Genomic DNA, 14022 nt, shown 5'->3' with positions numbered 1-14022 from the left:
GTTAAATATTTTTTCATTGCTCATGTTAGCTTTCAATATCTTGATTTTTATCCCAGGTAAAAGTCAAACAACACAATGAAACAGGAAGGTCCAAAAAGGCATTTATCAGATTAAGAAGGCTACTAGGCCAGTTTCTATAGCACACATCTCCTACCTCATCTGGCCATCCTTACAAGTCAAGGAGTGGCGTGCATCTTTTTGCCGAATCATCTTCATACCTCTGGTGAGCCCAGTGGTGGAAGAGGTGTGGCGCAGCGGCCAGGGTGCCTGATCCTGGACCACGGGGTTCACGGTTCGATTGCCGGCAGCAGGTCAGCCCAGCACCATGTGACTCTGGGCAATAGCTCGCTTAATCTTCCCGAGGACCCCAGCGCCGGGAAACCACTTCGGAGGTAGCTGTGCACTTTACAAATTCAAGGTTATTATTAGTTATTACAGATGGGCTGAAGATCTGTTGTTGCAACAATAGCTTTAGCTATAGGCAAATATTCAGAGCATACAGTTTCCCTCAGCATCTCATTTTGAATGTGTTTACTATAGTTCCACAAGCAGAGCATCCATGACATGTGATACAACTCATTTCCTAACCAAAAGCAAAGAGGAGGACTGCCTCCAATCATGATGACCAGGTGTTTGACTCAGTCTTAAATAAACTACCTTGAAATTTGTTTCACCAGTGCAGGGTCCTACCAGACATTGCCACAGAGAGTAGCACAGGAAATAGCCTCTCGTACCACCCCTCAGAACGTCTCCAGCTTTTCCAGATGTTGACATTTTGTAATTATACAATAAGTATAGACATAGGCCCCAGTTTCTGGCTCTATTTACCAAGCATTACACTTCTGTTTAAGACATTTGTAATGTTCATCAGGAAGCATTCTTGAGAGGAGACATCCCCACTTCCTCTATAGAAACTGGAATGTCCTTCAAGGGAAATCTCTCTACAGGCAATGGCGCCTCATCTCATTTCAAGGGACAATAATATCTAACAGGAAATCTGATCTCTTTACTGTTCTCCAGGAAACCTTTTAGGGAGAACATTGACTGGTACTATGTGAGTCTCACCGTGCAACAAAATCTTCTATAAAGTGAAAACACTGCACATCTGTTTAAGAAATTATATTGTGGTTGAAGAGTCCGTCTGGAGGTAATGCAGCCTTCCATTTTTGGTTCAAAGACAACAATTTCCTTTAGGAAGCTTTGTGGAGAAGAGGCAGTCCTGCATTTCTGTTAGGTGCCCAACACTATCCATCAGGAAACCCTGTGGAGTGAAGACAGCCCTGCATTTCTGCTAGGTGCCCAACATTATCCATCAAGAAACCCTGTGGAGAGAAGACAGCCCTGCATTTCTGTTAGGTGCCCAACATTATCCATCAGGAAACCCTGTGGAGAGAAGACAGCCCTGCATTTCTGTTAGGTGCCCAACATTATCCATCAGGAAACCCTGTGGAGTGAAGACAGCCCTGCATTTCTGCTAGGTGCCCAACACTATCCATCAGGAAACCCTGTGGAGGGAAGACAGCTCTGCATTTCTGTTAGGTGTTCAGCATCATCATTATCCTTCAGCAAAACGTTTGAAGCAGATGGATTCCTGCACTTCTATTAGGTAGCTAGCATTATCTGACTGATAGGAAAAAAGAGAAGTTCACCCAAATACACATGATGCGTCCATTTCAAATCTTTACCGTTATTGTTGGTGGCACTATGATGCTAATGGGAATCACCAGTAATGCATTTATGGCAGCTGTGATTGCTGGTCACTGGATTGGTAGTGGACGCTGGCCCCCACCATGCGATCTCCTGCTGTTAGCCCTCAGTATGATAAATATTCCTTGTCAGTGTTTTCCAGCAGGTCAATACTTCATATGTGACCTATGGAGAGAGGTATGCAACAGTGATAGTGTTTCGAAAACCTTCTATGTGCTCACCCCATTGTTGTTTACCTCATCTTTCTGGTTAAACACTTGGCTCTGCCTCTTCTACTGCATCAAGATTGTTAACTTTTCGCATTCCCTGATCATGCGCCTTAAGCTTTGTGTGGACAGCATTGTTTCCTGGTCTCTTCTTTCGTCTGTACTGATACCTTTAGCTATCACTGTCCCAGGAATCTTCTACCTTGGAAAGTCAGCATCAGAAAACTCCACCAAAACCAATATCCCTGTTGTACAAGTGGAGAACTACAACTTTTGCCATGCACTGCTGATGTCTATCGTGGGAGTCCTTGTGCCACTGGTTGTGATAGGAATCTCAGTTGTGCTGATCCTCAATTCTCTCTATAGGCACACTAGACAGATGCAGCAGAACCACACTGGCTTCACCGAGGGGCCCAGCATGGATGCCCACACCAGGGCAGCAAAAACGATTATCTCGCTGATGGTTCTATACATCCTCTTTGATGTGGTATTGCTTCTTACATTAACAGATTATACTGGTTATGCTGAGTCCCTTCAAACGTATATTTATGTGTGTGTAGTAACTTCATACCCGTTCATTAACTCCATGATCCTCATTATTGGGAATTCTAAGTTGAAGGCAGCGGCCATGAATTTTCTTTGCCTTCATCAGGTCTGACCGCATACATTAGGTTGATTAAACAGATGACAAGGAGTATGTGATGCATATCTGCCAATTGTTTTAGGGGCTCTATATAAGAAGATAGCTGCTCATTTAAAAATCCCATTTGAAAGTAAAATCCCATAACTGTGGAATTTGATGAGCTCACACTCACCTCATGGCATAAATTGACACTATTGGCAGACATAAGGAGCATATTTTTCTCAATTCAATGGTACTAAACTGGACTCTATATCACCGCAAAAGGATATCTCGCTGAGTAGATTTTCAGAGATTCAACTGGTGATCACCTGGTCAAACATAGATTCCTGCTGAGATAGTCTCACCCATCCACCATTTCAGAGGACTCTGAGGTTCTCAACTCTTTCGTATCACTGGGGCAGCTATAAGTTTATACGTGATGTTCATTTGATCTCCTGTTTTTCTCTACTCTGTAAATGTAAAGACTTTGAAAACTAGCGCCACAAGTGTGACAAGCATGCTTGCACCATCCTTGTTCTGTTTGGCCAACATGCCTATGGCCAACCACTCTGTTCTTCTCAACACATCTTCAGTGCCACTGTGAGTGCATGCCTTCCTGTTCTTCAAAACTGGCTGTACATTAGAACATGAGTGCAGTTTTTTGCTACAATGCTAGCTTCAATAAATGGGACATCGGGGCAGTATGATAGTGACACAAATGCAGCAGGAGAGAAGGCCAGAAGACCGTTGTCCAAAAACTTTACTTTCCAATATTACAGATCATCTGGGTTGTCGCTGTATCAATTTTTTAAGACAACCTTTCCTTGCTCAAGTTTAAAAATATATGCTGGTCATCAAAGACTCTTCCCTGCAAAGGAAACATCACATTTGTAGGACTATGCAAATTGTTATGCCCACAAATTCACCTTCCCTCTCTACAGGTCCATCTCATTTAACTCTGATTACTACATACTTTCCCAAAACTAATGTAGGCAGCAGTATGTCTGGAATCTATTGGGCAACGGTTGCAGCAGTTGATACTTCAGATTATCTGGTCATCTGATTTTTCACAGAGGTTGAGCAACCTCTAGCACACTGTGCTTTCACTAAAGCAGTGGTGCTCCAGCCTTAACATCATTGCAATCTGTCATGGATGCAGTTCTTGTGAATGTGACCCATCATTTTCCAAAAGTGCTACATTGTCTGCACAGCTGTAAAAGGCCGGCATTGAACTGGCTGTCATTCATATCAATAGCCCCAAGAACGATCACTCCTTTTTGGAGGGTGAGCGCTCACTGCCTTAGCACTATTTATTGAATATTTCAGATGGAACTATGAAAACTATAAGGGCCATATGCCCAAAGGGCTTTAGCTTTTACAATCCATTTCAATGAGACAAGCACATTCATCTGCGAGAAAACTGACAGAAGGGGCAGTAGTTCTAGGAATAGCACTAATTTTATAGTACGCTAGATGCAATCTTCATATTTTCTAGATATGTGACCCCCATTGCGTTTCATATATTTCATTTATTAGTTTATTTGTGTGCGCATTTCTGATTTATAGATCCATGTTGCAGTTAGTATTGTTTGCACATATGTACCAACTAACATTTGCTTTATTACAGTTTGATCATTTATATATAGATTCACATGATTTATTATGCTTCATAAATTTAAGCAAAGGTGGCACCAGATTAATATGTTAATTCTTGCATTTGACATAATTCAAAGTGAGGCCTGTTGTTGGGAAAAGTTTATTTAAGCTGGGTGCAGGCACATAGAAGGCAGAGAGAAAATCTTTGACTTCCTATGAGACACGATGAAACAAACAGAAGCTATAAGCACCCTTTGTGAAGGCCATAGAATAGAATTTCAGTGCCAGTCTGGTCTTAACAGGTTAATGGGACAATAACCTTCTTCACACAGAACAATTTTTTTTTTTTTTTTGCTATGCTGAGGTTTCTGGGGTAGAGAGCAACTCACACAGGCCCTTTTGGTGCTAAGAAATCTTAGCTAGAGGCAAGACAGAAGGGATTAAAAGATAGAGTTGGACTCAGTCTTTTCATAAAAAAGACATCTGGATTTTGAACCACTGTTAGAATGTTGCAATTCTTTTTTATTATACTGTTTATTAATTGTTTTCATTGCCACTTTCCTGTTCATTTATAGTTACAGCTAGACACATTTTATGTACTACGATAGGACAGTGATTTTAATAAAATCATTGAACATATCCTTATTCTGCATTCTTGAGTGTGTCCATTCATGGAAAAAAGAAATTCAGAGCCTAATAGCAACTAATAATCCAGATGAATCTCACAGGACTGATCATGACCCAGGTGTTAGACCTGCCATCATTGGCGTGGGATACCCATGCATTTTTTGCCTTTGCTTCCTGTTATTTTGCATTGTGTTAAACTAGATGCTTTGGGCACTTTGACACTGCTGTTCAGTGCCAAAGTGCAAGTGCTCCCTGTAAATTGTGTTTATGGATTGGTGATTCCATGATTGGCATATTTAATTTACTAGTCAGTCCCTAGAACAGTGCACTGTGTGTGCCCAGGGCCTGTAAATCAAATGCTGCTAGTGGGCCTGCAGCACTGATTGTGCCACCCACAAAAGCAGCCTGTAAATGTAACTTAGACCTGCTACTGCAGTGTTTGTGTGCAGTTTGGTACTGCTATGTTGACCTGGCAAGTGCACCCACTTGCCAGGCCCTAGCCTTCAATTTCTTTACATGTGAGTCACCCGTAAGTTAGGCCCAAGGTACCCCTGTGGGCAGGGTGCAGTGTATGTAAAAGGTAGGACATGCCCTCATGTGTGTGGCATGTCCTGATAGGGAAATACTGCCAATTTCGTTTTTCACTATTGAAAGGCTATCTGCCCCATAGGATGGAATGGGAGTTCATTTATAACATCTTATAAATATACCTTCCCATCTGTACAATATAGGACGATAAAGTGTAGTATGCCCGAACTCAGAATATAAAGATGCAACTTTTAGTGAGGATGATTTTTAATTTCTGTGTTTTGAAAATATCACTTTTAGAAAGTAGGTATTTTCATGTTTAGCCATCATGTGTGCCTCTGCTAGGTTTGTGTATTGACTTTCTGGCTTTGGAGTGACAGGGGCTGGGGATGTGCATTCTGTTCAGACAGCCACTTGGGGGGTGTGGTGTGTCCTGCCTTTCCAGGGTGAGTCAGAGCTGGACTAAATAGATCTGGGCTGCATTCAGAGTAGGGGAGGAGATTTCTTTCATACCTGAATGGGCCTGGGCGGCTTTTGACAATGCTATCTCCACCTCCTACCAGAAAGCTGCACCACAGAGGACCAAAATGGTTTTGGCTGGGCAAAGAGCTTCTCTGCCACCAGAGAACAAAGGATTTTATGCTAAAAAAAGTGGAGCCCAGACCCCATAACTTTAGATAATTTCTGGAATTCAAGAGGAACCTTTTCCAAGGAGAAGAACTGGAGAAACAGAGGAGAAGTACTTCCTCTTTGCTGTGTGCAGTCTGGAGTTGGCCTGTAATGGCTGTTTCGGCCAAAGAAAGGACAAAGACTTTGCTGTGTGCTGTGTCCCCTGCTTGAGAAAGATCTCCAAGGGCTTGATGTAGAGATTGCCTCCTGTTTTTGAAGTATCAGGGATACAAAGACTTCACCCCCAGCTCACCTAAACTCCCTTGCTGGGAGTTCTGACCTTCCATGAGGTGCTTGTTGCCTCTGGAGGTTGTTCCTGTTGTTGGGAGCTGGAAAAGTAATGTAATGAAGAGAAGCGCAATGCATCCGCACCTGTTTCCGATGCATCGCCGAAGAAACCGTTGCATCGCCGAAGAAACCGACGCAGCGCCTCCCCGCGGCTGGAGAAATCACTGCACGCCACATCGAGTGCACCGATCTACGAAGGCCGAGATCACCACACCGATTCCGACGCAGGCCCTGCTGTGCGGCTGCAAGAATCAACTCATCGTGAGACCAAAGCAGAAGAAATCAACGCAGCGACGTTGCCGCCTCCGCAACGAGAACCGATTTATTCCTGATTCTCACACAGCGCATTGGGGTGCCAAGTCGACATCAACTCTGGGGCCACAGTAAGAAATCGACGCATCACCTCCCTGAACAATAAGGAACCGATGCATCACCTCCCCTGCATGGCAGTAAGGAACAAACGCAGTTCCTTCCCAGGAGTAAGGAACCAACGCATCACCTTCCCTGCGCATAAGGAACCAACGCATCACCTTCCTTGCGGCTGTTTTTGTTTAGAATTTTGACGCATCCGAGGTACTTTGTGTGAAAAGTGTTGCATCTTCAATTTGCTTTGAACAGAAATGTTTCTACCTTTTGCAAGTCATATTTTTATTACTGCATTGTGGATTTTTGTCGTTTTGGTCTTGTTTGGTTAAGATAAAGATTACTTATTTTTCTAAACTGGTATGGTGTCCATTTGTAGTGTTTCCACTGTATTACTGTATGTGTGCACAAATGCTTTAAACACTACCTTTGAGATAAGCTTGTCTGCTTGTACCAAGCTACCAAGGGGGTGAGCAGGGGTTGTTTTAGAAGTGTATCCCCCTTACCCTGACTAGGAAAAGGGGTCCCTATTTGGACAAATGTGCAAACCATAAACAACTAGAGACCCCCATTTCTAACACCATGATTCACCTAACTCGTGTTATGCTAAGGTGTTTCGTGGACTACAGTCTACCAGGTTTCCTCCTGGCTCTAGCTGGTAATTTGAACTACCTTAGCCAGAGGATTTAGAACATTCTAAATCCCGGGATGTATTTTGTACGAAATTTCAAAACCATATACTTAGTAATAGTATAAGGATTTGCTGCTTGCTCTGTGTGTGCCTCCAAAGTCATGTTGTCTGCTGACCTTGCCAAATTCTTTCCATGCAGAAAAAAATTCAACCCAGGAAACAGTTGGTCTTCAAACCACATGGTACTCAATGTCTTAGACTAGACTAGACCCAACATGTGCAGTGGCCCACATTGGCCCATCAGGTGGTTGTACACTTGGGCAGTGTATTTCTCTATGCACCTCTGCTCCCTCTGCTGGGACTCTAGACTCACTGCATCAGGAGCTCCTTACACTAACAGACACTTCACTTCTGAACAAGAGCATGAAGCTGTGACCTACTGTAAAATTGTGACTGTTCTGCTTTTCACTTTGCCATGTGATTAGCGCAAGAACAATCCTACAGCTACATAACACAGCTTGTACGGATTTACCATCTAATTGTTTGAAGATATGTAGTGTTGTTTGAAAATTGCTTCTGTAACATCCCGGCTTTTCTTCAGTTTCTATGATTGTATGAATCCTGGTGGCTATTCCTGGCTGGTACATAAATGGGGCCAGTGGGAGTTGGTGGACCACACCTATTCTGAGGAGAAGGGACTTTTTCACTCTAACCCAAGTGCCATCAGTCATCAAGCGTATAGAAAAGAATCCCGCCCCATTGATTGGTGCCTTGCAGTACTCAGCATACATTGAATAATCACTATGCAGCACAGTTCAAACAGTATCTTGCATGTTGACCTGATCAGTGTGTTGATGGGGACACCCTTTGCTCCATTAATAGAACAAGGATATGTGTCTGCTGGGCCTGCTTGTGTTTAAAGATCCCTCTACCTTTGACTTGCTGCCTGATTCTCACTGACTGATACCTCATAGCTGCCAAGTTTAAGATTCCTTATGTGTGATATTGCTATGGTCTCAGTTGAAGTATGAGTGACATTCTACTGTTAAATATGTGACTCTTTGTCACACGCTAATCAAACCAATGACCAGTATTTGAGTGCCTCTCTGTGACTTGTTATGCTATTTATTTCTTCATATGGATAATAGCCATGTGTTGAATGTTTCATCCATTTCAGGATTGACGGTGAGCTTCGGATGTTGATCAGGATACAGTTCCACAGCATTGTGACATGGAACCTAAACGCTCTCTTGTCCCATTTTGTTGTAGTTGCATAGGGGAACAAGGAAGGGCCTTTTTTTCTATGAACTGAGATTGTGAGAAGGTATATAGATGTGAAAAAGTTATCACATAGAAAGCATGGAGCACAGTGTAAAAGATCCTATACATAATGCCAATTGATTTTGAAAATAATTCTATTTTTACTGGGAGGCAGTGTAAATGCCGGTAAACTATCCAAACTGGTTCATTCTTTTTTAAGTTGAAGATCATGTGAATTAGGGCATTTTGTATTTTTGCAGGCATTTTATAGACTAGGCAGGTAAGGCAAGATAGGGCAAGTTCCCATAATCTAGTCTTGATTATTTGAAGGTGGGAAATCGAGCATATACATAATGTGTTGCAGCATACATATTTGTATTTACAGGATTCAGATACTAGAGAGTTTACTGACTTGTGCTTCAATGTTCATATAGAAGCCAAGAATGACACCAAGGATTTTGGCTATTTTTACTGCTTTGGGGCAGCTGTCCTATTGGTTAGGTCAGAGTATAGAATGCCATAGGTTAATCTTGCTGATTTAGAGGGATTGAGAATGAGGCAAGTGTGTTCTATGCAAGCAGAAATTGCATTAGGAAGGACAGGCAAACCATTGGCAAGAGAGTAGGGATCTTTGATTAGGTTGCGAATAATCTCTGTATCATCCGCTTAAAGATAGCTAATACCCTTGTGGTGTTGTAAAAAATGGCCAATGGTTATACATATATATTATACTTTTGAATTTTTATTTTATATATTATACTGCAGGGGAGAGGGCCAAGCCTTTGGGAACTCCGCACTGCAATGGGCTAGCTTCAGAGAAAAAAGATCCTGGCTGGATCTTTTGAGAACTGATAGATTTGTATTTACAATAAAAACCCCTATGAAATAACAATAATATTGTTAAAAATATAAATAAACATACTTTTTTTGGTGAATAGCCAAAGAGTAGTAAACGTCCTTCACAGATTAATTTATCTTTGTGAAACAGCTCAATTTTAAGTATTCTATATCTCCTATGCATAACAGATACTCACACATATGTTCTCTCTTAATCACACTCACTCACTCACCATCACTCACTAATTCTAACCCACTTACATCACATGCCATCACTAATTCCGACTCTCTTACGTAAACTCATACCCATTCCTACTCACTCACACACATATACTGATATGCACACTGACACTCACTGACTGACCCACTCACTCTCACTGTCTCTCACATTCACTCTCATTCATTCTCACTTTCACTCACTCACAAACTCACAAAGACACTCTCATACATTTGAGCTCACTCTCACACTTCCTCCTTCACAGCCCTCCTCACTCATTGTAACTTTCTAATACTTACTCAAACTGCCACAATCTCTATCACTTCTCTACTCACCTACTCTTATTCACTCTTCCACCCACTTTCTCATTCCTGCTCACCCACTCATTCTCAGTTACACATACTCCCAAACACAGTCTCACTCACAAACACTCATAAACACACTCCAAGAGATGCTCACGCTTACCCAGTCTTACAGATTGTCATTCACTACCACTGATCATGACTCTCTCTCATTCATGCACAGTCACTCTCACAAACAGACTCACACACACACTTGCTCTCATGCATTCAGTCTTATTAGTTCTCAGACCTCTCTTTTTCCTATACTCTCATTCAATGTCTCTTACTCTCGCTCACTGATAGACCCATGAAAGCACTCAAACACACACCCCTTGTGACACTTTCACAGCTCATCTCTCTCAACCCCTCACTCATACTAATTCATACTCACTCACAGTACCTCACTCACTCTCACTCCAACTATCTTTCATTCACTCTCTTTCCTTCTCTCTATCACTTACTCATTCTCACTTATACTCGCATTTACCCGCACTTTCTCTGTTACACACACTTATTCTCACTCACAGACACACTCTAACATACATCAACTCTCAATCAGCAATACTTACTCACTCTCATTCACAGAAATCACAATCAGAAGTAAACTGACACTCTCACACTCACTTTAATGCTCTCATTCTCACTGATTCTCACTCCTTCACACACACGTACACGCACACACACACCCACGCACACACACACACAGACACACACACACACACACACATACACAAACACACAAACACTTGCATACTTGCTTCCACAAATTCACTAGTACATATTCTTACTCACAAAAACACATAGCAACAACTTTGTAAATACATTTTTTTATTGCCTTGATTCCACTGCGGGTGACTTCCTATTATAGCGGCAGGGTAGGAATCTGGCGCTGGATAAAAAACTAGCAAGGCAAGTGAGGACCCAAACAGAGCCGCAGAGACAAAGGAAGACCTGCCTCACCATTCTCACAGAGTCTTAAAGTGTTGACATCTCAGCCCTATTAGATGTTTGGAATCTCACTCCTGCTCTGTGTTGATTCTTATTGAGGAATGTGCAGTATTTATGGAGCTGATACTCAAGTTACATTTATAACAATATATGACAATTTTCATCACTGTCTGATAGAAACAGAGGCCTGGAGGAGTTGTAGTCAACTGAAGTTGAATGGTGATGAACACAGATACTAATTTGTAACATCTCTCTGTTTTGGCACCAAATTCTAGGGGATTGGCCCACTCTTGTAGACTGTGTTAATAACAATATTTGGATTAAATTTGAGTCCCAGTTGACATTTGTTCCTCAGATGCATATTCTGACCAACCCTGGTATTTATCATCTTCTATTTCTGAGAAGATTTATTTTTTTGCATAAATGGGAAATTATGGATGCTTTAGTTTATTTACACTTTGTGTCTTGGTTTACTGGACTATCACCTCTAGCCCCTACAGCTGATTCACAATGTAACAGCCAAAATGTTTACTGGCTTAACAAGGCACAAACATATGACTCTAGGCCGCTTCCTTACATTGATGCCAATCAAATGGAGGGTGATTTTAAATGCCTCTGCTTGGTCCACAAAACAATGTATGCAACGTGTGACAATCCTCTTACACCACGTTTTAAATGGCACTTTCCTTTCTGTGCACTTAGATCTTGACACTCATTTTTATTACATGCTTCCAAAGTGAAAAAACACAGATTGGGTGGTTATGAGAGGCCAACATTCAGACATTTTACAAAGCTCTAGAAACCTTATTCTACCTTTTTAAAGAGTAGCGGTATTCATCTGTTTTCCAGATCAGTAATGTTTTCAAAACAAAACAATCATCAGCTAAATTAAAATCTATTGAGCCTGTGTGAGGGGACCATCATTGAATTACAGCCCTCACTTATGAATAATAAAGACATTCACCTCCAGAGAGCTGCCTTATTAAATGGTACTCTGAAGATAATTTGTGGTACTCCCCACTCCGTCTTCTTCCCTTAAGCCATGAGAAGCCTAGAAAGATAGGGAGAGTTGACTTGCACACTGGCTGTGTTCATGAAAACAAAAAATGACAAAAGTTGTTTGGAAATAAACACAGCTAAATTGAATAAAGAAAGTGCGGGCTGATGATAGGAACCCCATACATGGCTCACAGGCAGCAGGTCAGTACCCTCATGACACTGTTGATGAGCTGCCACTGCAGTAGCGGAAGTGAGTGTTAGGTGCTAGCAGGATCTCCAGCACTGGGCATACTTGGAGGCACAGGATGTGCTTGGAGTATCCTCCCAGGCATTTGAGAGATGTTAGGTGACCACCAAGAAGACTATGTACCCTTCTAACTTTTTTGATTGAAGGCACTACATCTTGTCTGCTGTTATAACATTTCCCAGTGAGTCAGTTCAAATTGTTTCATGTCCTAGCCCATTGTGTTCATTACCTCAAAGGGTTTCTGATCATGCCTACACCAGCTGACAATCTACATCTGAGGAGGAGTTCAATGTTATAGTAAAATCAGAATCACAAAATGCCCACCAACTTTTGCCCCCAACCCAGGACACCTGCTAGAACACTCATCTTGGTTCGGAAATGACTTTGAACATTATTTGAAAAAATTAATTTAATTCCATATTTTAACCTTCTTTGAGGACATTTGAAGTACTCTTTCCTACTTTTTAGGTTGGGCAGTTGCTGTTATTTTATAAAGTCTATTCTTTCTCTCTACATAAACAATGCTGTTCCTGATGTGTGCAGCATGTTGTCTTTCAAGTTTCCTACCCTCCTTCAAGTTCAGTATTCCTACCTCAACTCAGGCACTATTATAGCCGTATAGCCCGCCGTAGCGGGCTATACCGGCTATTAAAGTCCTTAAAGGCCCGAGCCGAAGGCGAGGGACTTTAACAACTCATCACACACTCATCACAACACTTAGCCGGTATAGCCCTGCTACGAAGGGCTATAAGGCTATTAGAACATTCTGCCACTAGAGGGAAGAATGTTCTAACAAATAAAACAAAGCCTTCAGGGAGCGCGGCGGGATTCAAATCCCCTCAGGCTCCCTGAAGCCTTTGCTCCCAGCCAGAGCTCTGAACAAAGAAACATTGGAATGTTGGAGCCATTATAAGCCCAGAGCACTCCATTGTTTTCAATGGAGCTTCCAACATTCCAATGTTCTAATTTCTTTTATTATCCCATTCCCAAAGAACTGAAATATTTGAATATCTTCTATTTTAAAATATAATAGAAATTTCAAGCTCACAATTAGCACCTGTTTTTTGAATATTTTTCTAGAGTATGTAGCAATGGATGTTGCTGCATGAGACTGTATGACAATAGTGTTGGTTTGCACTCCTACTTTATTGATTGTTCCTACATCCACATTTTGACCTCTTTATACCCTGACCATTATCACCTCACCCATCATGTAATATCATGCCCTGTCCTGCTTTGCAACCTTCAACCAAAACCCTTTACCCTGTCTCCTTCTCCTCCTCCTTTTCACAGCCTCCTCATTCCACATAATCACCGCATTTCCCTCTTAACACTTTTCTTTTTCCCTAGTATGCATATGAAAAATAATAAAGAATTTTTGAAAAAGAAGAAAATATAAAGAATGTGTTACATTGTTGATAAACACCAGCGGATACCTAATCGAAAAACTTTCAGTCATGAAGGTTTAGCAAATATTTGTAATTGCTAGCACACAAAACACACTCTAAAGGATCTTTTGTGCAACTTTTAATTATTTAAAAATGTAATTACAGGTAAAATATTAAATGTAATCATAGGTGAATAAAAATGTATGTGTGGGGGTAGAAAGTGAAGATTTGTGGTCCATGGAGTGAGGTGTTGTGTCTTAAGGTTATGGGCTCTAGGAGCGTTGTCTACATTTTCAGCTACACTATACCAAGTCTTTTGTAGGCTGAGGTTGAGTTTGTAGAAGTGAAGTTTGTGTGTTTGTGGCTGATATAGGTGGATTGCTGTCCAGGTTTGTGGGTGTTGTGATCCTGAACTGCCAAGCCATGTCTTCCCTGGACCGGAAACAAGCATCCTGGGACCGGTTTCGGGTTCATAACCCTCATCAGCCAGGCTATCTTGAATCCAGTGGCAAAGTGAGCAAGGGACAGTTCGGGCTGGACTGTTCCAA

The 14022-nt window shown here is 41.7% G+C and overlaps 1 protein-coding gene across 1 annotated transcript; it reads left to right on the top strand.

Annotated features, from left to right (window-relative positions):
• The first annotated feature begins 1704 nt into the window (after positions 1-1704).
• Positions 1705-2571, top strand: LOC146812858 (taste receptor type 2 member 40-like). The gene has a single exon (XM_085615219.1). It carries the CDS (start codon positions 1705-1707, stop codon positions 2569-2571), a length of 867 nt encoding a protein of 288 aa, XP_085471345.1.
• Positions 2572-14022: the final 11451 nt, after the last annotated feature.

Source organism: Triturus cristatus, chromosome 7, assembly GCF_964204655.1.
Source record: "Triturus cristatus chromosome 7, aTriCri1.1, whole genome shotgun sequence".
Lineage (NCBI taxonomy): Eukaryota > Metazoa > Chordata > Amphibia > Caudata > Salamandridae > Triturus > Triturus cristatus.
Note: the sequence above shows the minus strand (reverse complement) of the source record. Positions and strands in the feature narration are given on the sequence as shown.